A 23,884-nucleotide genomic window follows, 5' to 3' on the forward strand; every position below is an offset into this window, starting at 1 on the left:
AGCTGAATAATGTTTATGAGTATAAAAGTATGTCAGGGGCACAAAATGATAAACATAGAAATACAACTTTTTGTATTCAGCACCTTTGATAACAAAACAAGAAAGAATATTATTGTGTTTTCCGTATTCCCTTTCTTCTTTTTTTTTTTGCCTATACAGAGTTCTTCACATGTCACAATAACAACAGATAATAGCAATAATTACACTAATAAATATATCAAGACGAGGAATGGTTTAGTACTTTAATAAATGCAGAAAGACACAGACAGTTGTTTTATGTAGCAAAAAAAAGTCAGCGGGAACATCGGTCATATTTCATGTTTTATGTCTAATGCTTAATGAATTATTTAAAGACCTATAAAACTCTTAAATGTATATTTTCCTGAAATTCAATCCATTCTGCTGCATTCCGTTTTGCGCCGAATGAGGCAGGAGGCAGCAACGACTCGTGAAAACAAACTTAAAGTCAAATGTGTGTCCGTGTTCATGAGGCAGACGTTATTTCAGACAGATTCTCTATGGAGTCTGGTGAGTGGTAGAAGTCACCCCCTGGCATCCTACCGGGGTAAGACGGACGTTCATCCCGACCGGATACTAGTCGGTACGTCCCGGTTCACGGCTGCCCGGTGTCTTGTACCGAAAATGTCCCTGCACAGAAAAAAAAAAAAAAAAAAAAGTGTCCACGAGCATGAAGGAAGACTGCCACAATAAGAGCGAAGTGGGGAGGAAGTTACCTTCAAAATAAAAGAGAAGCAGAAAGCCGTGTGTACTGTTTTACACATATTCACGTTGATTTAGGAGAGTTTGGTGGCAGTTAGTCAGAGTGAACATTATGAGTAGCTCCAGGTTTTAGTTTTTTCTTTCGACATTATGAAAGCTGAACCAACTCAAAGTGATTTTATTTTGAATTTCCTGACAGGAAGTCGTCCCTCCTCGCCGCAGCTTGATGGAGTCGCCGTGAGGAGAGCCGCGGTGACGGTGCAACATCGGTGTGTCTGGATGAAAGCGGCTGTATGGAGCCGTCGGACCGCCGGTGGGATCGTCCGTCTCCGCGCCGCAGCAGCCGTCCCCAGCGCCGCCGGGTGAGTGCCGCTCCGCTCCGCGCCGCTTCCGCCTCCATGTCCCTCCTCCCGCTGCAGTCTGCCAGGCAGCCACCAGCTGCACTGCAGGTGCACCAGGTTACCTGAAGTCTGCGTGAACTTCAGCATCAGCAGGGGAGCATCTGCAGTGAGGCTTCTCCTGCACACATCTGTATTCACTCAGAGGATTTTAACAGGTAACATCTGGATGATTATCATTACGGTTCTCAGTCAGAGAGGAGTCGGAGGCTCCTGGAGACGGATGATTTTACATGTTAATGTTATTTTACAGGGATAGAAACAGTGGATGTTGGTAGAGAACAGAGAACATGTGCGCCGCGGTCGCTGCAGCTCCGCACGTTATCTCACACATTTAAAGTCCTTGTTCAAGGACACAACTGGAGAGGAGCAGGGAGGGCGATGAAGGCAGCGGAGACCAGAACCAGGAGGTCCGACTGAGTCCTGAGTTAAACTAACCCGGTTAATCTCACTAACCTGAGCTGGGACCAGGACCAGGAGGTCCGACTGAGACCTGCGTTAAACTAACCCGGTTAATCTCACTAACCTGAGCTGGGACCGAGACCCTGCAGGAGGGCTGCTGTCTGCTTCTACAGAGAAACACAGCTTTTGATTGAAACTGATCAATGTCATGTAAGGTGAAAGGTGAAAGGTCACATGATTACTTCCTTCCTCCTCAGACTTGTAAAAGAAAGGATATAAAAAGGGTCTACTAGGGAATTATTCTCCTGCATATTACTTAAATTTGACTGATTTTAACCAACATAAAAAAAATTTCTAAGAGAACATAAAACTGCAGGAACCGTTTGGGATGTGACGTGTTCACAGTGATCGATCATGTTTCATACAGATCAGTCCGGTCACATAAAACTCCCAGCTGGCTGTAAAGATGCACATATATGTACACGAGGTAAAGCGTTACGTCATCTGTGCAGTATTTATATCAGAAAGACGACTGCATTGGATGTTAAAACAAACAAAACGCGGGGATAGTCCACTTCGGTAACAATCACGAGTCACCGTGGCAACAACAAGCATGTCGTCCCTCCAGAAACATTTGCCGTGTGCTGTTCGCTCCGTTTCTGCGTTCGGTTGTGCAAATATTTTATTTCTAACAGTGTTTTGGTCTCTCGGGGCCTCCGTAGTTCTGGTCTGTAAACGTGCAGCGATGGACAGATGTGCAGGATTTATGGTCTGCAGCGTCCCGAGCCGCTCTCGGACAGAATGAAAACACATCAGATCCACTTAAAAACAATTAAAATATGAAACCAAAACAACACGGGAGGATAAACATGAGCAGTGATTCACACACACACACCCCCCCCCCCCCACCGTCTCTCAGGGCCCCTCCACCTGAGCCGGCAGCACCATGGGAACTTCCTCCTCCTCCCTGGTGGAGGAGGCCGACGGCGACGCTGCTCCCCGGGGTGCGGCGCTGCCCCCCTCCCCCGTCATGGGCTGTCTGAGGAGCAGCCAGAGCACCTTCATCCCCCGGCAGCTCCCCCGACCGGGCCGGCACCGAGAGCGCAGGTACGTTCATCCACGCGTCGCCGCATAAGTGACCTTTGACCTTTTGAATGTAAAACATTGTTTTTATCCTGTTAGACATTCGTGTAACATTTATATCACAATCAGTGTATGAACTCTTGGGTTATGGCCGGAATCATTTTCTGAGCTCATAGCGAGTTCAAAGTTTGTCCAAAACAAAGTCAAAAAGTTAGTCCTTACCAGGTCCAAAAAGTTAGTCCAAAACCAGTTTAAAACAATCCCAAACCAGAACTACCAGTTTAAAACGAGTCCCATTAATTCTGCAGATACAGAGACCAAAACTGTTTTTAGTTGGTTTGATTGGTGCGGCCAGGTTTCCGGTAGAGGTGGGCGGGGCATAATGTCCTCGGGTTCTCAGTTAGATTCGCCTCTGGCTCCTCTACAGTTTGTCCAAATATGGTCACATCTGGCTCCCCCCCAAAAAAACAAGATGGCGCCTGACAAAATGACAATCTCAAAACAGCAGTTAGCCTATGGGTGAAGTCGCAGTTGGGTGGCTGAAGCCGGCCTCTAGTGGCCATTTTGTGGAACTGCAGTTTTTGGACCCTTTCATTTCAAACAGGAACCTTAAATTAACCCTGAACAAGTCAGTGTATAAAAACATCTGCCAGGACAGATGTTTTGTTTCTCCGTTTGTCGTCCATGTGAATACGAGTGACGACGAAGATTTTTTTTTTTTCCACGTTGATATGACGACTGAATGTCCAGAAAGTTGGATTTGTGGACATCTTGGATTTCTGACATGAATTTTTAATGAATCGGTCGATATAAACTAAACCACAGCCTCCCTTGTTAATTATTACTGCGTCTCTGTCTGATATGCTGGGTATATTCGGCCCGGTGTAAGTCATCTCAACCTTCATCAGACTCAGCCCGGAGTCGAGTTACTCGCCGACAGGAAACGTAACGCTGCCGGGGGAAATCCCTGATGGTTCAACCGGTCCGGAAGAGAACACCCGAGCTTTCCGGCGGGACTTCAGACCCGCAGGCCGCTTCGCGCCGCGCTTGATGCGCGCACATCAGAGTGGCTCTTAATGACTCGTTAAAAAAAAGAGAAGAAGAAAGACGACATCTGGAGACACAAGGAACAAGAGAAAAGAAGAGGAGTCGTGGGATTCGGCCAGGAAATTCTCCACATTTCGGACGTTTTTGTTGTTGCCGTTTCCAGATGTTCCAGAGGTTCATAATGACATCATGTTACTGTAAAAACTCTTAGTTTGCATGTTTACACCATCGCGTAGCAGCCGAGTGACGACATAAATATGTACAACGACTCTGAATACGTCAACTTCTTATTAAAGCGAGAAGGTATTAAAAAAAAAACATCACAACTGAATAAAGGCAACAGTCCTGCATATTGCAAGGCGGGTTTTATAGATAATAATAATAATAGTAATGAAAATAAAAATTTATTTGCTGAGGTTTTTTTTACATCAGAAAATCTTCACTAAAACAATCTCCACTAAAATTAGATAAAATAGGACAAATAAAATGTGCCTTTAATAAAACGAAATAAAAAGAAGTAAATAAATAGATTTCAGCTGGAAAAATAAAACCTGACGATATCCCTGAGAAAAATTTAGAAAACTATTTTGTTTAAATTATGCAATAACAACTTTGATGCTTTTATTCGGCACATTTTGAAAGCTGTAAAAGTGCAGACGGGTTTTTTCTCATGAGGCTTGTGTGTTTACAAGCTGATAAGTCGTCAGTAAAATATTTTATCACACAGACTTTAGTTTTGGGGTCGTGGGACGGCCTTCCCACAGACGTCCCTCTGAATCCTGCGCTCCAACGTTTCCTCCGCCGGTTTTAAGATAATCTGCTTCACGGTCTTGAACCTCTGAGTGCGACGCGAATGTTTGACGCATCAGTTCTTCACTCAGCGTCGCAGCGTGTGAACTCACCTCACAGGTTCACGAGGAAGACGTCGTTTCTGTTGTTGCTGTGCTGCTGCTGCTCCTCGTGTCATTTCCATATTCATGCATTTTAATATTCTACCCTGCAGCCGCCGCAGAGTGCAGGAAAATGTTATTCGCCCGTTTATATTTGGATTTCCCTCATTTTCGGAGGCTTCTTCTTCCTTCTCCTCCTCCTCCTCCTCCTCATCCTCCTCCTCGTCTCTAGGGAATTTACCGCTCTGTGAAACCAGAGTTCAGATTAAGACTCCTCTGATATTTGTCATGTATCTGATTTCTGTGGAGGTTATTGAGTCACTATTTCTGTCTCACAGAAAATACTTCAAACCGGACCTGAACCATTCCTGAACGTCATTCTTGTCACACTGAAGGAGGATTATTTAAATGCAGATTTCAAAATAATGATCAGAAATCAGACAAACTAGCTCATGTTCATAGATCGAAGGGAGGGTAGTCAATAAATAAGGTCGTTATAGGATAAGAAATCACTCTCATGGTGACATCAGGACTTTGCTGGAAAGATTTCAAACTGGTTTTTAGACTTTTAGTGCTCATACCACCGGAAATCTGGTCACCCTGTTTTTTGACTAGTTTTGTAGTTTTAGACTTGGTTTTAGTCTGGTTTTAGACCTGGTTTGGGGGTTGGTTTTAGACTTAGTTTTAGACTTGGTTTTAGACTTGTTTTAGACTTAGTTTTAGACTGGTTTGGGGGTTGGTTTTAGACTTAGTTTTAGACTGGTTTGGGGGTTGGTTTTAGACTTAGTTTTAGACTTTTACTCTATGATACAGATATCAGACGATCTACTGCAGGACTCCTGGTTCTTCTTGTGGATGAAGTTGGTTCTTTTTGCCTCGTTTTCCTCCTGCAGGAAGAATTTAAGGGAGAAAAATGGCCTCAAACCTTTGCACAGTAGGCCGACACTGGAGTTATGAGAAATAGAATAATCTAAGAATATAATATTCTATTGGAGGAAAGCGCTCTGATGATGAAATTTAAGCAGACATTAAACGTTTGCGCAGTTATACAGTTTTGGTTGTATGTTTCACGACTCTTTCAGCAACCACCCAGACGTGTGCAAGTGTTGGTGTTGGATAAAACTTCAGAGTAATATAATTAATATGACTCTGAACTCATTTTCTGTTTTTTCCCCCTGCAGCTTCTCTTCCGGTTCGATGCCCATGCAGAGGAGCCAGTGGGCCTGTGGCTGCTGTACGTTCCTCAACGCAGCCGGCGCCCCCCGCTGCTCCATCTGTGAGGCCCCCGGCGAAAACCCGACACCCGGTGGATGTGGCCCGGGACCAGCAGGGAGGACGCTCGCTGGTCCTGTCCTCGCTGCACGCTGGCCAACTCCCCCGACAGCCTGGCCTGCACACTGTGCGGCTACACGGGGACTCTGGACCCGCTCCAGGACTCCGTCCAGCCCCGGCCTCAGCGCTCCAGCAGCTGCTCGGGGCCCCTGAGGGCGTCGTCGACCGAGCTGCCGAGCAGGAAGCAGCCCGGAGACGCAGATAAAAGCAGCCTTTCGTGGGACTGCTCGAGGTGCACGCTGCAGAACACCCCCACCTCCATGTCCTGCTCCGCTTGTGGCGGACCGCGCAAACTGTCGCTGCCCCAGATCCCGGCCGAGGCCCTGCTCATCCCCGAGGTCTGCGATGACCCCGGGGCGCAGCAGCCCGAGCCGCCAGCGGGGGCGCTGTCCCTCTCCATATCCGCCCGAGGAGACTGTTTACCGGCGGAGGCTTCGCATCCGAACACGAACTCTGTGCTCAGTGTGCCGGCATCGGGTCACAATAATCCGGTTCCCTGCAGCCGCAGAGAGGTTCCCCCTCCGGATGTTGGCCTCAGCCAGGCGCACAGCTCGAGTCCTTCGACGCTCGCCGTCTCACACCTCTCCACCCAGCCGGAGCTGCTGGCAGGCCGGAGGCTCAGCACCCTGAAGGAGGAGCTGTCCCCGCTGTCCCCCGCTGACGGGTCGTTTCCTCCCGGAGCGGCCGACAGGACGGAGGAGTGGTCCTGTCCGGCCTGCACCCTCATCAACCAGGTCAAAGCCAAACACTGCCTGGCCTGCCACACGCCTCAGCAGCACGCCACGCAGCTGAAACCGACGCCGTCCCCGGGGAGGAAGGAGAGCATGCTGGTGGAGGAGCTGCGGCAGAGCGACGAAGGAGAGGCCAAAGAGCTGTGGGAGAACATCGTCAGCTTCTGCAGAGAGGTTCGACTGGCTTTTAGACTGGTTTTAGACTGGTTTTAGACTGGTTTTAGACTGGTTTTAGACTTGGTTTTAGACTGGTTTGGGGCTTGGTTTGAGACTGATGTTCAGCTTGCTTTTATACTTTTCGAGGTTCGTATCCGGGATGACTCAGAGTCTCACTTTTCACAGATTAACCTATAAACCAGCCGTAAAGTCCAAATTAGAACCTTCTTCCTCTCAGAAATGAGTTTATCTGAATTCACTTTGAGTTTCTCTGGAGGATCATTCAGCCCCGAGTCTTGCCTGCAGGTTTCCTCTCAGGATGCAAACGAGCCATAAAAACCTCCACCAACAAGCTAATAACACTGAGCTGCCTGGGGGGAACTCAGGGATAAAAAAAAAAAAAAAACTTCTGGAACTTTATTTCACCAACATTTTTCAGTCAGACTCATTTATAATTAAATATTTTTCTTTAATCCGTTCGGAGCAAGGCGCGTAGACGGACCCCCCTGGGGTTTCAAAATAAAAGCACACATCATCATTAATTTCTGTACAGTTAATTTCTATGCTCTTCGCTCATTTCAGAACGCCGTGACGTTCGTGGACGACAGTTTCCCTCCCGGTCCGAAGTCCGTCGGCTTCCCGCTGGACGACAGCGTCCAGCACCGGGTCAGCAAGTGGATCCGCCCCCACGAGATCAGCTGCGCCAACTTCAGAGACGGTGGCGTGAAGTGGTCGGTGTTCCGCACGCTGCGTCCGTCTGACATCCTGCAGGGGCTTCTGGGTAACTGCTGGTGAGCCGGGAGAGTTAAATTTTTTTTTTTTAAAAACGGTGCGTTTAATTTTTCAGGACTTTCATGATGAGATAAATAATCTCTGTCCGTCTCCTGCTCGACAGGTTCCTGAGTGCTTTGGCGGTTCTGGCCGAACGCCCCGAGCTGGTGGAGAAGGTGATGGTGACGCGCTCGCTGTGCGCTGAGGGAGCCTACCAGGTGCGTCTCTGCAAGGACGGCTCGTGGACGACGGTGCTGGTGGACGACATGCTGCCGTGCGACGACAACGGACACCTGCTCTTCTCTCAGGTGAGACGTGCAGCAGGAAGGAGCGTCATCATCGCAACACTGCGTCGGGTCCAATAGAAGTTTCAGATCAAACCCACGCTTCACCACATCTCCAGTTTCCTCCTGAACGCCTTCTCCGTCTCTTCATGTCGTGTTTTTTTCCTTTTTCTTTCTCCTTTTTACATTTGAATTCTCCCCCCCCCCCCTTCCCCTCTCCCGCACCCCCTTCCCCCCAGGAGGAGTTGTGAGCGTCAGCTGCAGCCTCTCAGCCTCCAGCCTGATTACGCTGCAGATGAGATTCCGGTTGTGGTCTCCAGAGGAATTAAAAATCAGAACAGAGTTGAGGTTGGACAATATGTCCTCCCTCACCAGATGTCCGTCCTGCTGATGCGATGTGGTGCTGAAGCTGAGCTGCAGGAGATGACGACCTCTTTATAAACCGCTCTCCTCTGCAGGCTCAGAGGAAGCAGCTCTGGGTGGCTCTCATCGAGAAAGCCCTGGCGAAGCTCCACGGCTCCTACTTCGCTCTGCAGGCGGGCCGCGCCATCGAGGGCCTGTCCACGCTGACCGGGGCCCCCTGCGAGTCGCTGGCCCTGCAGGTCAGCGCCACCAACCCCAAGGAGGAGCCCATCGACACGGACCTGATCTGGGCCCGCATGCTGAGCTCCAAAGAGGCCGGGTGAGAAGACGACCGACCTTTTTAACTCAGGAGAGAGCCACTCGTGTTTAGTGGCATGTATTCACGTAGCTGAGCTTCACCCAAAGCCGCTGAATCAGCTGCTTTTACATCTACAATTACACAGATGTTCCTCGAATGCCAACTGCAGTAAAAACAACTCAAATAAATCGTTCTAATATCGGATTTAACGAATAAAATCCAGTGTTTCCCTTCGATAGGGACCCCCCGCCCCTCCTGAAAGAAACACAGTTTTAGGTCTAAACCTAGAATACAGCTGGACCCGTGTTAAACTGGAGGTCTTTTATTTTGAAAAGTTGCAGCATTCAGCCGAACTGCAGTGTAGAATATAGTATTTGTGTTATTTAGCTCATTTCTGAGCAGCCGTTTGTTTCCAGCTCAGTGTCGTAACGATCCCATCGTCGCGTTCGCGCAGGTTCCTGATGGGGGCGTCCTGCGGAGGCGGGAACATGAAGGTGGACGACACGGCGTACGACTCTCTGGGGTTACGACCCCGTCACGCGTACTCGGTCCTCGACGTGCGGGATGTCGACGGCCACAGGTGAGGATTTGATCTGCACCGAGAAACCCGATGACCCCTGGTTTTTAGTCTGGAAGGCGGCGCCTCCTCCCAGTAGCCTGAAGGACAAACTCAGGGAACAAATGACAACTAGAAAAAAAAACGGTCAGCCAACACTCAAGCTGTGACGATGTGTAGAGGCAGAAGTATTCAGATTTAGATTAAAAAAAACTTGAAATCCCTGTAAAGTTTTACACAATGTTGTATGTAAATGTATATGATGTATATAATGGGATCTGTCTCAGGTTGCTGCAGCTGAGGAACCCGTGGGGTCGGTTCTCCTGGAACGGAGCATGGGCCGACAACTGGCCGAAGTGGCCTCCTCACCTGAAGAGGGTGCTGTGCGCCCAGCGGGCTGAGGACGGCCTCTTCTGGATGGACTTCTGGGATTTCATCAGGTAGATTCACAGACTCCGTATAAAACTGTTCACAGTCTCCGGGTCTGAAAAATGAAAGCAGAGCAGAAGGACCTTTTAGAGTGTAAAACCATCGAGGACCACTAGGGGCTGGCTTCAATGCTTAATGTTTGGGAGCTTGTTTTCCATTTCCAGTCAACACAATTAGCAATTAGTTCAATTTCAATATTAAAAAGGAATTTTTATTTCTATCTGGAGTCTAATTTTAAACTCAGTTTTATCTCTGTGAAAATGAAATAAAGAAGAATTTTTTTTTTGGAATAATTTCTGGACTTCACTGGAAATCATTTAATAACAATTTACTTAAAAGAAAAAAAATCTGAACTCCTGACTTCTTCCTCACTTCTATTCAAATCTATCTTAACTGGATAAACTGGTACTTTTCTGATCAGTTTCAGTGAGAAAACAACCCAAAAAACTAAATATTAATTCGTGAATACTTGTGAAATGAATGAAAACACCTACGCGTGCGTGCGTGCGACCCTGCAGGTACTTCGACTCGGCGGACATCTGCAAGATCCACTCCGACTGGCAGGAAGTCCGCGTCCCGGGCGTTTTCCCCCGACGATCCGACGTCCCGGTGACGGTGGCGTCCATCACGGTGCTGGAGCGGACGGTGCTGGAGCTGGCTCTGTTCCAGCAGGGCAGCAGGTGGGAGGCGCCCGCAGACGCGCCCGGGCAGGACCGTTTGCGTTTTGCGCCCGACGTCGAAGGTCGTTGAACTCGTCTCGTCGTGTTTCTTCAGGCGCTGGGACACGGCGGAGAGCCACCTGCTGGATCTGTGCGTGCTGGTGTTCCGGGTCGCCTACGACAGCGCCGGTACTCTGACGCTGGGCCGGCTGCTGGCGCACAGCCGGCGCTCGGTGAGGAGGTTCGTGGGCTGCGACGTCATGCTGGAGCCCGGCGAGTACGCCGTGCTCTGCTGCGCCTTCAACCACTGGCACAGCTCCGCCTCCGACGACGCAGGTAACAACAACAACGACAACAACAACAACAAGCTGTGCGACGGCATGATGGTGATTTTATAACTTTTTTTCGGCAGCTTTTTGGATCTTTAGACGAAGTTTCAGGTGGTTGTTTAGCTCTCGGGTTACAGCGTCACTCTTCTGGTTCTCGTAAGCGTCTCTTGAAGTCGCTCTGTGAGGCAGAAACATCTGTAAAAAGCTTCTGTACACGACATGCTCAGCTGCAAACAGCTGGCCGACAGTTAGAGATGAACTGGTGAAGGCAGCCGAGCATTTGGCAGCTAGAGAGACCAATTTTTTCTCCTCGGGAGGTGATGGAGACCAAAAGTGGAGCAAAAAAAAAAAAGAATATTGGTCTTAAACTCAAACAAACACCACACGAATGAATGAAACATCAGCTGTACTGGAACATTTCTACCTAAAAGATGATCGAAGCCAGTGTTGTGTTTATTTTTAATCTTTTCAACTCAAACAGAAAGAACTGCAGCTGTAAGAATTCTCATCCGAGCGATTCTGTACGTATTTTAAAATGTGAATATTGTAAAAACAAAATGTCGACGATCGTCTGCCGTGTCTCTCCAGCGAGCGGCGCTGACGCGCCGGGCTTCATGCTGGCGGTCTACAGCTCCAGACTGGTGATGGTGGAGCAGGTCACCGCCTCCAACACCACCATCGCCGACGCCGTCATCCAGCTGGCAGAAACCAAAGGCGAGCGACACGAGGTAGTGCTGCGTTCACGGTCAGCTCAGCGGCTCGTAAAATAGAACGACTCCACGCGGGCTTAGAAGACTCTTTACTGTGACGTTCAACTGAATAAAACTGGAGACACGGAGCACATTATTCATTCACATTTCTAAGTCATACAGGGTCCCACAAACATGGTTCAGATATTGCCGGATTGTACACAATTATAAAAATGAATCTCTACTGACAGCATCATTTGGTGAGATACATGTAAAAACATAACACTTTCATAAAACGATTTATTATTTTTCCTTGATATAAAGACTAATATAAAAGAAAATCTTGAAGTATTTTCAATTTAAATAATGAAAATTTTAGAGTATTTTAGTGTGTGTGTGTGTGTGTGTGTATGTGCGTGTGCGTGTGTCAGGGTCGGGAGGGGATGACCTGCTACTACCTGACCCACGGCTGGGCGGGGCTTATCGTCATGGTGGAGAACAGGCACCCGCGACATCACCTGCACGTGTCCTGCGACTGCAGCGACAGCTTCAACGTGGTGTCGACGCGCAACAGCCTGAAAACCGTCGACAGCATCCCTCCTCTGCACAGGTTGAACACGCAACACACTTCGTTTACAGGCACTTATCACGGTAAAGTTTCTACAACAGAGTTTCAGAACATCACAGACAGGAACGCAACAATTCAACATGAGCAACAGCTAGAAGGAAAAAAAGTCCCCTTTTAACAGGAAGAAATGCCTCCAACAGAACGAGAGTCAGAGGTGGAGGACATCTGCCTCGACTGCTTGGAGTGAGCAGCGAGAGAAAAGAACAGCATAGACACAATACAATTTTTTTTTTGAGAGAAGCACAGATGTATATAAATTGGACGGAACTTCCGGGTCTGAAAAATGAGGCTGATGCAGAAGTGTCTTAAGCTGCAATACCACCGAGTGCCACTAGAGGTCGGCTCCAAAAAGCCTCCGGCTCCATAGACTCCCATTCAACTTCTCTCATCAAATACAAAGTGAATAAAATGTCTCCATCAGTTATCTCGGTGTTGTTATCTAAAGTCACTCCTTCTTATTAGTTTTCTGGAGGTCCATCTGAAAATAATCCCTCATTCATTAGAAAAGAAGATTCAAAAAGACCTGTTTTTGGGGGGGCGTGTCTGTTTGATTGACAGGCCTGCGGTGCAGTCAGGTTACAGCTATCGATGGGCGGGACGTAGTATCGTCAAGGTTTCCAATCAGATCAGCCGGATCCACTGCTGGCTCCTCCCCCAGCCTGTCCAAATATGGTCACTTCCTGCTCCAAAATTTTAAGATGGCGACACCTACTTAAATAAGGAAACAGTTTATTTATTCATGTAACTTCTAGGAGACGGTGTTGAACCAGGACTTGGTTTTCCCTCTCAGGCAGGTGCTGGTGGTTCTGTCTCAGCTGGAGGGGAACGCCGGGTTCTCCATCACTCACAGACTGGCTCACCGCAAGGCTGTCCAGGCCTCTCTGGGGAACTGGAGTCCCTCGAAGGCAACGCACAGTCCGGCTCTGAGCCCGGAGACCGCAGGTCTGCACCAGCCTCGACCTCTCTGACCCGGAGAGTCCAGAACCGGTCCGAGGAGCTGGGAGGGAGAGGACCCGAGACCAAGAGATGAAGCAGAAGCTGCCCGTCCCTCCACAAACACAAACATGTAATAAAACACACAATGCACTTTATAGTTCTCGTCACAGGGTGGTTTTCAGGTCCAAACGGTCTTATTTGCACTGGTGATAGATGAGTAGATGTGGTGAATATTGACGGGAATAAAACACACTCACACTGGTGTTTATTCTCCTTAATATTACTCAGCCATGTGCAGTCTCAACACACGTAGCTATTTAAATAAAGTGTTTTAGTTTAGAGGTACAGTGGAGACCTGCTGTGTGAAGGCATTAGCACTTTATGAACTTTAAATTATGCTGGATTCTCGTTGTGTTTTTTTTTTTTAAAGAACATATTTAAAAAAAAAAAAAAAAGTTTTATTCTCTGGAGTCCAAAAAAACGTATTGATATTAAAAACTATGCAAATGTTTGAAACTTGTTATGATGCTTCAATTGGAAAATATCGAGCTCGTCTTCTTCTGCTTATCTGTTTTATTAGAACTGTATGCAGTTTGTTTTTATTGTGTTAGATTTACATTTTTTAGAATTCAGGGTGAACTATGACTGTATTTTGTGTTCATTCTGTGGCTACTTTATAATAAAGTTAATATGTATATATGGTATATACTACATTCAGGAAAAATGTGAAGAAAATGAATATTTGAAAATAAAATTACAAATTTTCATTGGTGAATCCTGTGTGTCGCTACGAGGCTACGGTGAGTTGGTCTGCTCCATTAACACCGTGTTGTAGCCTACAATTCTTTACATTTTGTGAAATTAATCCCGCCGAATTAACTATGAACGGGTTCTCTAAGCGATGTACTCATTGGACGTCCCGACATCTTTTAATTAATTGCTTCGATGCTAAAGAAATCTTAAAACGTGATGATTCTCAGGCAAGTTCTGTAGCATTAAAATGTCCACTACGTGGCTGTAAGCGAGCGAGCTATAACTTCAGCTTCATTTTTCAACCTATATTTCTTTGCAATTTTAAAAAATAGCTACGCCGAATTAGCTATTAAGAGTTTGGTTTTTGCTATGCATCATTTTTATGTCCTGAAAACAACCAGTTATTACATAACTAGTGAATAAATCTTTGAACGGGAAGATTTTTCAGGCAAGTTCTGGAGAGTTAAAATTCCTGCCTCACAACGGGGAAAAAAAAAAAAAAAAACTCACGTGCCTCCAGGTGACGTAATGACGTCATTTATCAGAACCAAAACATCTGTTGGGCTGCATTACATCAACACAACTTGGAGCTGGTTGGCGTTAGTTAGCCTCGGTGTTACATTAAAACCGCTAATTAGTGTTTAGTATTATTGAGAAATAAAAACACCAACCCAGCTGGTTATCAAAACAGCAGCTGCAGGTATGTAAATATATCTCTGAAAATAAGATGTTAGCCTGACGTTACGCGTGTCGCGATAGTTAGCTCTGGCTGCTCTGTGTTTATTAGCTTCATAATGGCGGACAGTCTGATGTTTAAAAAATAAATAAATAAATTTAAAAAAAAAGCTGCTTTAAAATCCGCAGCAGTCACAGTTAAAGACAGGAAACAGCAGAGATGCAGGCAGGCTAACGGCAGCTACACGTTAGCACTGATTCCCAGTCAGTGGTCATGCTCTCAGATGTGACACAGGTGAACAGGTGAGGATGACGTCAGGGCCTGTTGTGGGTTCATACAGGCTTTTTTTTGTGTTAACACGCATATGATGTAAACATAAATTAAAATTAGTTGTACTTTACGTGAGTATTTCCATTTAATGCAGCTTTATTCTTCCACTGTGCTAAAGGTGTAATTATTCAAAGGTAAATATTGTCCTGTTTACTTTAAGTACTCTTCAGATTACAGTTTTTCACATCCTTCCTGTCCACTCAAAACCAAATTAGATGATTTGATGAATTTCTTCTACTTTTTAAAGCTCATTAAAACTATTTATTAACCCTCTTTTTTGGGATCAGCTGGAAAATGAAGTGAAAGATAAAAACAAGTGTTTTTCTGAGCTCGCAGACCTTTTTGTTTTTCTCACGGAACAGAAACAAACAAACAAATCTTGCATTAGTATCTAAACAGTTGCTATAAAATTGATTTATCAGTGTATTGATTAACTGTTTTAACTCTTATAGTTACTGCTGCGTATTTCCTTTTCTAGCAATGTGTTTCTTATGTTTTGTATGTAAAAGTCTTAGTTTTGTAAAAGACACGAGTGCAGCTGATTTCCATGCACAGTTGGAGGTAAAAAGACCAATTGATGAGTTCTTGTTTTGTTTTATAAAATTATAAATGTTTAATTTGCTCGGCATTTGAGTTTTTATGGGAATGAAAGATTGCGGTTTCTTAGATAAGATGAGCTGTCGGTGCCTCTTTATCAGGTGAAAAGGTCAGTATCCTAAAAACAACAATGACATCTTCACATCAAACATCTGTCAGAGTACAAATCTGTCAAAAGTGCTGTTTTTTTTTTATCTTCTCGACCCCACATATCGGTTCTTGAACGCCTCATAGCAGCTTGCTGAAAGAGGAGTTCTTGATTCTGGATCTGTTTTTGGTTCTTTGTTCTCTTTTTTTTTTTTTCATGAGCAGTTTTCTATCCCGCCGTCCGGATCGGAAAGCGTCAGGATTGGGAAGCAAAGCGCGGAGGCGGCTGCCGGCGGCGGTGCAGCGAGCCTCGCGGTGGACAAGATGTCGGAGAGCCCGGAGAAGAGCGCCTCGGTGTCGGCGCAGGAGCTGAAGGAGCAGGGCAACCGGCTCTTCCTCAACCGCAAGTACCTGGAGGCCGCCGCCTGCTACGGCAAAGCCATCGTAAGGAAGCCGGAAGGGGTGGCGGGGGGGGGGGGGGGGGGAGGACGCAACCGCCATCGGGAGTTAAAATCTGTGACGGGTGTTTGTGTCTCTCCTTCCCGCAGAGCCACAGTCCCTCCGTCGCCGCCTTCTACACCAACCGAGCTCTGTGCTACGTGAAGCTGCAGCAGTACGAGCGAGCGCTGACGGACTGCCGACGCGCTCTGGAGCTCGACGGCCAGTCGGTCAAAGCGCACTTCTTCATGGGCCAGTGTCACCTGGAGATGGAGAGCTACGACGAGGCCATCGGGAACCTGCAGAGAGGTACGAAGGGCTCGAGGTGACGCTCCCGTCCTTGTAATACCGCCTTTGTGCGTTAGGGGGCGACAGTGAGTCAAAATCGGATTTAAACAAATAAAAAAAAGAGTCAAATAAAATCTACAAAACAGTTGGAGAAAACTTTCAAGTGCTTTTATTCCAGCGTATAATCTGGCCAAAGAGCAGCGTCTGAACTTCGGCGACGACATCCCCGGCGCTCTGCGGATCGCCAAGAAGAAGCGCTGGAACAACATGGAGGAGCGGCGGATCAGCCAGGAGAGCGAGCTGCACGCCTACCTCACCGGGCTCATCGGCGCCGAAAAAAAGAGGCAGGTGGACGTTCTGTCGGGAGACTTTTAGCTCCTCCTCCCCGGCTTCTTCCGGTATCCTGAAAGCGTGTCCGTTGTGGTCTGATCCTCAGAGAGCTGGACGGCTGCCGACAGAAACGGGACGACGAGTCGGACGACGGCAGAATTCAACACGGCCTCAACGAGATCCACACGAAACACGTAGGTTTCCGTCACCAGCCCGTGGAGGAAGCTTTTCTCGTATGTTTGAGCTCTTTTTCTTACAGATTTAATTTCACATTTTGTAAACCCTCTGAATACTCCGGTTTGTAATTCCCAACCTGAACCGTCAGACTCGACCCGACCACGTCGGTTCAGCCTCAGATTGTTGAATTATTGGAGGTTTAACACCTGTTTTAAGACTAATTTTAAGACTGGTTTTAAGATGTAAACTTCAGCAGTTGTCAGAAAGGCAAATATTTGGGACCGTGAAGACTGTAAACAGTAATTAATGTAGTTATATTTAACATAAACAGTTTTTCTGACTGAAATATGTTCTGATTGTTCTTCTTCGGTGGTTCTAATACGTTCTGGGTTCCACCTTCAACCTGTTTTATATCTGATTATTTGTCATGGAAAAAGCTGAATCTCTCCACAGGACAAGTATCTGTCGGACATGGAGGAGCTGTTCTGTCAGGTGGACGAGAAGAGGAAGGTGAGTGTCTTCGTCCAGAAATCATCTTCCAGAGGGTTTAACAACAGAAGTCCGACCGTGTGCGTTGTGCGCCTGACAGAAGCGGGAGATCCCGGACTTCCTGTGTGGAAAGATCAGCTTTGAGTTGATGAGAGAGCCGTGCATCACGCCGAGCGGAGTCACCTACGACCGCAAAGACGTCGAGGAGCATCTGCAGGTACAAATATTTATACACGTTAACACACGTTTGTACACGTTAACACGTTTATACACGTTAACACACGTTTATACACATTTATACACGTTAACACGTTTATACACGTTAACACACGTTTATACACATTTATACACGTTAACACGTTTATACATGTTCACACACGTTTATACACGTTAACACATGTTTATACACATTTATACATGTTAACACGTTTATACACGTTAACACGTTTATACACGTTTACACATGTTAACACGTTTATACATGTTAACACATGTTTATACACATTTATACATGTTAACACGTTTATACATGTTAACACACGTTTATACACGTTAACACATGTTTATACACATTTATACACGTTAACACGTTTATACATGTTAACACACGTTTATACACGTTAACACATGTTTATACACATTTATACACGTTAACACGTTTATACACGTTTACACACGTTAACACGTTTATACATGTTAACACGTTTATACACGTTTACACACGTTAACACGTTTATACATGTTAACACACGTCTAGACATCTTTTCAGTGAAAAACTCCTGAATTTTTTATGTAAAAACAGAAACACACCTTGACATAAAAAAACATTTAAAGATGAAAGTAAATAATTTTAAATTAAAAGATGTAATCGAAAATAAACTAATTTAAAATTAAAGTAAACAATAATCTAAAAGAGATGACTTAAAATAAACCAAAACAAATAAATCAACATCAGAAAATACAAAACTAACATTTTAAATAAATAATAAAAACTAAATATTAAAATAGAAATATACGTATTTGTATGTATTTTTATTTTATATCTTACTTTATTTTGTTATATTTGGGGGGGGGGGCATCTTAAGACCTTTTCTTGGACTGTGTGAAATTATAACGAACATATTTTACTCTTTTCCGTCATTGTGGAGACAAAACAATCACTGGAAGAAAAATCAAACCATCAGTGCATCAGGTGTTCGGTTCTTCTCACAGCTCGTTAATCTGTTGGTCCTCTCAGTGCTTCACTGAATCAAAGTTTAAATCGCAAGTTTCCACAAATCGACAACCTTCCAGAAAATGTTGTTGTTCCCTCGCAGAGAGTCGGCCATTTTGACCCGGTGACGCGCACCCCGCTGACCCAGGACCAGCTGATCCCCAACCTGGCCATGAAGGAGGTGATCGACACATTTATTTTGGAGAACGGATGGGTGGAGGACTACTGAAGGAGGCCGATCGATGATCAATACAAGTCAGTGTGTTCAGTCACGTGTGATCCTCATGTAGTTTCTGGTTCCTTCCGTCAAACACGCGTCCGCTGCGGTCCGTCACAGACTGATCAGCTGATCCATTAAAAGCAACAAAAGTATTGATTATGAGTTCATGTAATAATCCTGCTGCTCTGCTGACTACAATCACAGGCTGTGAAACATCCAGAGTTTCAGATGTAAATAGATGTAAATGTCGTGTTTGCTGGCAAACAGAAAGAGAAAAGTGAAGTTTTGCGTATTGATCCCGTTTTCAGACGGGTTTTTTTTCTGACGGAGGTTTTATTTGTGGCTGTGGGTTTCCAGATGTTCTGCAGCCAGATGTGCCCATTTATCAGACGCCTTTACATCAGTCGCTGCTCCAGCATGTGTTGATTGAGTGTTTCCGTTTAAATGTGACAGCTTTGAGATCAAACGTCAGATTTTTTTCTGCGTCTGTGAAGAACTTGATTGATTTCTCTGATCAGGTGAGAAGACTTTGAGTTCAGCGACCTGCTGATGTTTGAACAATAAAACCTTCTATGTTTTCACATCTGACCTGCGGTGATTTGTGCTCGTCTCATGATTCGCTTCAGCTTCGTCCACTTAGGAGCTGGAACCCAGAAACCCAGAAACCGGGTTCAGAACCGAGCCTCTGGCGGCTCCATAAAACTCGCTGGATCACAAAAAGCTTCGTAACTCATGTCGACTATTGTTCACATTTTATTTTCAAGTACAACTTTTCCCTCAAACACATTTTTCCTGATCTGTGGTTCCTCTAAGTAGGAACTGAAGTCAGCAGAGTTTCTTGCTGCTGCGCTCTCTAAATACACATTAACATCATCATTAATTACAAATATTATTATTATAAATCGAAGGTGACAATCTGCAAAAAAAAAAAAAAAAAAAGGAATCGTTTAAAATCGTGGAATTAAACATGATAATTTTTTTTTTTTTTTTTTTTTAAAAAAAAAAAAAAAAACGAGTTCATCGCAGCTCATTGATCCCTGAAAACTTCTTTGAGTCGGTTTTACTTCCCGTCAGCCCGCAACAGAAGAAGAACTGATTTCAAAAGGTATTCATCAAAACGGCCAGAGGATGAAGCTCAGCCCAGGAAGGTGGAGATGAAGACGCTGGTGTCCAGGTTGAGGGTGGCGTGCCACCAGCGGTCGGGGAAGTACAGCACCTGACGGAGGAATAACGCAGACGGTTAGAAAACTCGACAGGAGCGCTCGTCTTTACTCTCAGGGACTCTCTGTGAACCGTCTCGGTACCTCTCCGGGTCGGATGGTGCACTCCAGCGGGGCCTCCTCCTCCGGCAGGTAGGGGTAGGTCTCCGTCACCCAGGACAGGGTGGTGCGGTTCGGGTGGAAGTGAGGCTCCTGGTCGGGCGGGTAGAGGAACCACCGCTGGGTGATGGACCGGGAAATATTCACAGATGGTAATTTTATTTTGAAAAAGAGTTTATTTAAAAGATTCCTCGGGCGTTACTTTATTGTGAAAGGGTGCAACACTGACTCTTTTTGTTTGAGCCCCTGTGACGTGGCTCGTTTCTCAGATCGTGTAACCTTGTTTCTATGGTAACAAGTTTACATCTAGTTGTCAATATATATATATATATATATATATTTCCATCACATTAATTCAAGAAAGTCAACAATGTAATCCTGCTATTTAAACATCATTTAAAGTGTTCTTGACGTAACATATTCCTGCCAATGTTTCACAATAAAAGCCTTGTTAAGCAAAACAAAGGCTTTAGAAACGCTAAAGGCCTTTTAATTTGAAACAGAAACAGGAAGTGTATTAACATGTAATGCAGTCACTTTAACAGGGCAAACGGGAGCGGATCAAAACAACTGTGAACATTTTATTTCCTAACTTTGTGACTGTCGTGAACAGAACCACCACCCGGACCCGGACCGGAAAATCCCACGAGCCTTTTCTCTTTAGGATTACATCGCTGAGATTTCTGGGACCAATCAGAGGCCAACACTCGTTTTTATTTTACCTTTCTTCCATAGATGACCTCTGAGTAACCGGGACCGTGCCAGTGGAACGGAACTCCTGTTCCCGGACCTGAAGAGGAGGAGGAAGAGGAGGAAGAGGAGGAGGGAAAACATTTACTGACTTTGTATTTCAGGGGAGTTTTTGGGAGCCAGCCCCTAGTGTCCCTCAGTGGTACTGCTCGTGAAGACCACCGTCTGCAGGACGAACACTGACCTGCGATGCCGAAGCTGAACGCTCCGCTGGTGTGCGGCAGGCGGTACGGAGGAGACTCGTACTGCTCGAACAGACTCTGCCACTCCGTGAAGTTGTTGTCGCCGAAGAAATACAGCGTGTCTGTGGAAGACGGAAAACACGTCCAAATATCCACCCGAGCTCAGCAGACCTCATGTCAGTTCAGTTATTATTATATTCCAAATTTTCCATTTCTTTATCTTTTAAAAAAAAAAGAAAAGAAAATCAACAGTTTACACGATCATTTTAAAATGGCCGCCATTACAGGGATCCACGGTTTCAACTGTTTCCACAATGAAAGTTTTACGTGGTTGTTATGTTAAGTGGTTGTCATGACGTTTTGGGTGGTTGTTGTTATGTTAGATGGTTGTTGTTGTGTTTTGGGTGGTTGTTGTTATGTTAGGTGGTTGTTGTTATGTTAGGTGGTTGTTGTTATGTTAGATGGTTGTTGTTGTGTTTTGGGTGGTTGTTGTTATGTTAGGTGGTTGTTGTTGTGTTGGGTGGTTGTTGTGATGTTTTGGGTGGTTGTTGTTATGTTAGATGGTTGTTGTTGTTGTGTTTTGGGTGGTTGTTGTTATGTTAGGTGGTTGTTGTGATGTTTTGGGTGGTTGTTGTGATGTTAGATGATTGTTGTTGTTGTGTTTTGGGTGGTTGTTGTTATGTTATGTGGTTGTTGTTATGTTAGGTGGTTGTTATGTTAGATGGTTGTTGTTGTGTTTTGGGTGGTTGTTGTTATGTTAGATGTTGTTGTTGTGTTTTGGGTGGTTGTTGTTATGTTAGGTGGTTGTTGTTATGTTAGGTGGTTGTTGTGATGTTTTGGGTGATTGTTGTTATGTTAGATGGTTGTTGTTGTTGTGTTTTGGGTGGTTGTTGTTATGTTAGGTGGTTGTTGTGATGCTCGATGGTTGTTGTTGTGTTTTGGGTGATTGTTGTTATGTTAGGTGGTTGTTGTTATGTTAGATGGTTGTTGTTGTGTTTTGGGTGGTTGTTGTTATGTTAGATGGTTGTTGTTGTTGTGTTTTGGGTGGTTGTTGTTATGTTAGGTGGTTGTTGTGATGCTCGATGGTTGTTGTTGTGTTTTGGGTGATTGTTGTTATGTTAGGTGGTTGTTGTTATGTTAGGTGGTTGTTGTTATGTTAGGTGATTGTTGTTATGTTAGGTGGTTGTTGTTATGTTAGATGGTTGTTGTGATGTTTTGGGTGGCTGTTGTTATGTTAGGTGGTTGTTTTGTCATTTAAAACCCTCAAAGTGTCCCGACGTCTGTTTGGAAACAGGTTGAACTCACCGCTGCCGAGGGCGTCTGCAGACTGAGGCCTCAGGAAGTCGTCCACGTACTCCTGGAAAGGGACGTCCACTGGAACAGAGACATCACAGGGACTCAGGGACATAAGACACTAAGACGTCCCGGTGGAGGCGAGGCTCGGCGTTCGGTTGGTCCTACCTTTCTTGTACGAGTAGGTGTTCGCTGTGCTCAGCCTCACTCTGCGAGAGCCGTACTCTTCCAGTAAACTCGACTTGGAGCAGAGCAGCCGGAATTTCTAAAACAAAAGCCGACACGCCGTTTTAGTCGCGGCTCGTAACTCTGCCGTCTCGTAGTGTCGGGACGCTTTCCGGTGTCTTCTCTGTGGACGACGATCAACTTACCGGCGGCAACTCAACGAAAGCTTTCACAATAAAAACCCAACGTTCGAAGCTTCTTGTTCAACCGCCCGTCGGTATTTTCATCTTGCCAGCGGCCGTGTTGATATCGGTCGTGTTTGAATACGTACCGTGTTATCGGTGAGACCTCTGATGATGATCGGTCGGCTGTACGCATATCTACAAATGGAAAATGGTAGTTACGAATAATCGGGATTTGGTATTTATTTACCTTTTTCTCTTCATTTCATGCCACTATTACATTATAAGTATAATCAGGTTATTAATACACCTGAAGAAGAAGAAGAAGAAGAAGGAGAGTCAAACCTCTAACGCACGCAACGTTTACGTACCTTTCGACGAACTCCCGGTGGGAGAGCGAGGCGCCGTGCAGCACGTCGATGTTACAAGGACCTTCGTCCCGTAAGCGGAAGTCCGACGGCCGCGACCTGAACACGGAGATGGACAGGCACGGTTGTAATAAGACGGATCTTAAAACGTGCGTTGCATATTTACCACAAGAGATATTTGCCGCTGTAAAGTTGCCGGTGCGTGTTTCGGGACATTTCGGATGTTCGTTTGGACGGTTTTTTTTTTTTTTTTTTTTTGGGTGGTTGCCATGGTGATTTGCGGTGTAACGTTAGCTTCACTACTGATATCGAAAATATAATAGTCATATTTGGGTTTAAAAAAAAAAAAAAATCAAATTTACTCTCCACCTGTTTTTTTTGTTGTTGTTTTTCAGCAACTTTTTTTTAAATGTTTGTTTACTTGGCTTTTTCGCGCCACTGGTCGGCGTACACTTGAAATCCCAGAATGCCTTGCGAAACAATTTCACTTAACAAAATTAGTGGGAACCCGAACTTGGCCTTCAGCATTAAGTATTAGCAACCTGTTATTATGACTTGTAATCATAATGTATTTAATACGGGTCAGTATTAAAAGGTAATGAATACATTAGTGAACAATTTAAAACGATATTTTTTAAGTTAAACTCGCTCTTTATCGAGACAGATGTTAAATTGGCAGATTTTTAAGTGGACTTTGGTGTGAGGCTCAGTCACCGTCGCTGCTGCTGAAGAAGACATGAACTCTGCCGGTGGTTTAATTAGTTAAAGGGGAGGTTCGGGAAATGTAAACAGAAAACGTAGCACGTGAAATAACGTTAAAACGGGTTGAACCGGTTTAAACTCACCAGCCTCCTCCGTCCTCATCCGACTGCTGGGCCTTCAGGCCGGCGATGAGGAGACAAATCGCCGCTAACTGAGCAGCCGTTTGTTCCATTCAGCAACGAGTCAGCCGCGAAGTTTATCTCATCGGAAAATAGGTTTTAGTTTAATATTCAACAGAATCACCGAACATCAACTGCCTCACCCGCTTCCTGCCGGAGAGCCAATCAGGGAACACCACACTTCATCCTACCGGTGCTGCGTTCACGGTACACTGGGACTATGGACTCTAAGCAGCTTCTGTTCAGGTGCTGCATTATTCTGTCGGAGTTCAAGTACACAAATATTCAGAAAGTGTTCCTTCACCTCAGATAAAAGTTTAGAGGAGCTGCTGTCATAAAATAACAACTTTGGTTACTTTAAATAATCTTAAACCAACTAAAAAATAATCAACTCTTTGGGAGAAATAAGCCTCAATCTGATCTGGCTGAGGTTAAACAGGAAGTA

General features: G+C 45.4%; 3 protein-coding genes across 8 annotated transcripts; 2 read left to right on the forward strand and 1 right to left on the reverse strand.

Annotated features, from left to right (window-relative positions):
- Positions 1–1,100: 1,100 nt before the first annotated feature.
- On the forward strand, positions 1,101–13,468 carry LOC138636645 (calpain-15-like). The gene is given in 14 exon segments (XM_069724760.1): positions 1,101–1,276; positions 2,440–2,627; positions 5,722–5,819; positions 5,822–6,777; positions 7,342–7,550; positions 7,655–7,838; positions 8,273–8,496; positions 8,930–9,055; positions 9,319–9,471; positions 9,979–10,140; positions 10,235–10,455; positions 11,037–11,176; positions 11,569–11,747; positions 12,556–13,468. Coding segments are annotated over 13 exon segments (2,991 nt in total). The 5' UTR covers positions 1,101–1,276; positions 2,440–2,466; the 3' UTR covers positions 12,734–13,468.
- Positions 13,469–14,007: 539 nt separating this feature from the next.
- On the forward strand, positions 14,008–18,887 carry LOC138636649 (E3 ubiquitin-protein ligase CHIP-like). 6 transcript variants are annotated; one of them, XM_069724767.1, is made up of 8 exons: positions 14,008–15,166; positions 15,370–15,588; positions 15,693–15,891; positions 16,049–16,218; positions 16,311–16,433; positions 16,831–16,887; positions 16,967–17,083; positions 18,183–18,887. In XM_069724767.1, the coding sequence occupies exons 2-8, from the start codon at positions 15,469–15,471 to the stop codon at positions 18,306–18,308; spliced, it is 912 nt and encodes a 303-aa protein (XP_069580868.1). In that variant the 5' UTR covers positions 14,008–15,166; positions 15,370–15,468; the 3' UTR covers positions 18,309–18,887. The 6 variants fall into 6 exon arrangements, with proteins under 6 accessions (XP_069580868.1, XP_069580866.1, XP_069580869.1 ...); XM_069724765.1 differs by having other exon boundaries at positions 14,008–14,154; XM_069724768.1 differs by having other exon boundaries at positions 14,008–14,154; positions 16,970–17,083.
- Positions 18,888–19,308: 421 nt separating this feature from the next.
- jmjd8 (jumonji domain containing 8) lies at positions 19,309–23,628 on the reverse strand. Its single transcript, XM_069724772.1, has 9 exons — positions 23,404–23,628; positions 22,562–22,657; positions 22,340–22,388; positions 22,012–22,108; positions 21,856–21,924; positions 20,553–20,672; positions 20,341–20,408; positions 19,604–19,738; positions 19,309–19,515 (listed from the first exon to the last, which is right to left on the reverse strand). Exons 1-9 carry the CDS (start codon positions 23,490–23,492, stop codon positions 19,435–19,437), a joined length of 804 nt encoding a protein of 267 aa, XP_069580873.1. The 5' UTR covers positions 23,493–23,628; the 3' UTR covers positions 19,309–19,434.
- Between the last annotated feature and the right edge of the window lie 256 nt (positions 23,629–23,884).

This window comes from Brachyistius frenatus, unplaced genomic scaffold, assembly GCF_029030835.1.
Source record: "Brachyistius frenatus isolate BFR_SWC_R1_liver_20210118 unplaced genomic scaffold, ASM2903083v1 Contig_394, whole genome shotgun sequence".
Classification (NCBI taxonomy): domain Eukaryota; kingdom Metazoa; phylum Chordata; class Actinopteri; family Embiotocidae; genus Brachyistius; species Brachyistius frenatus.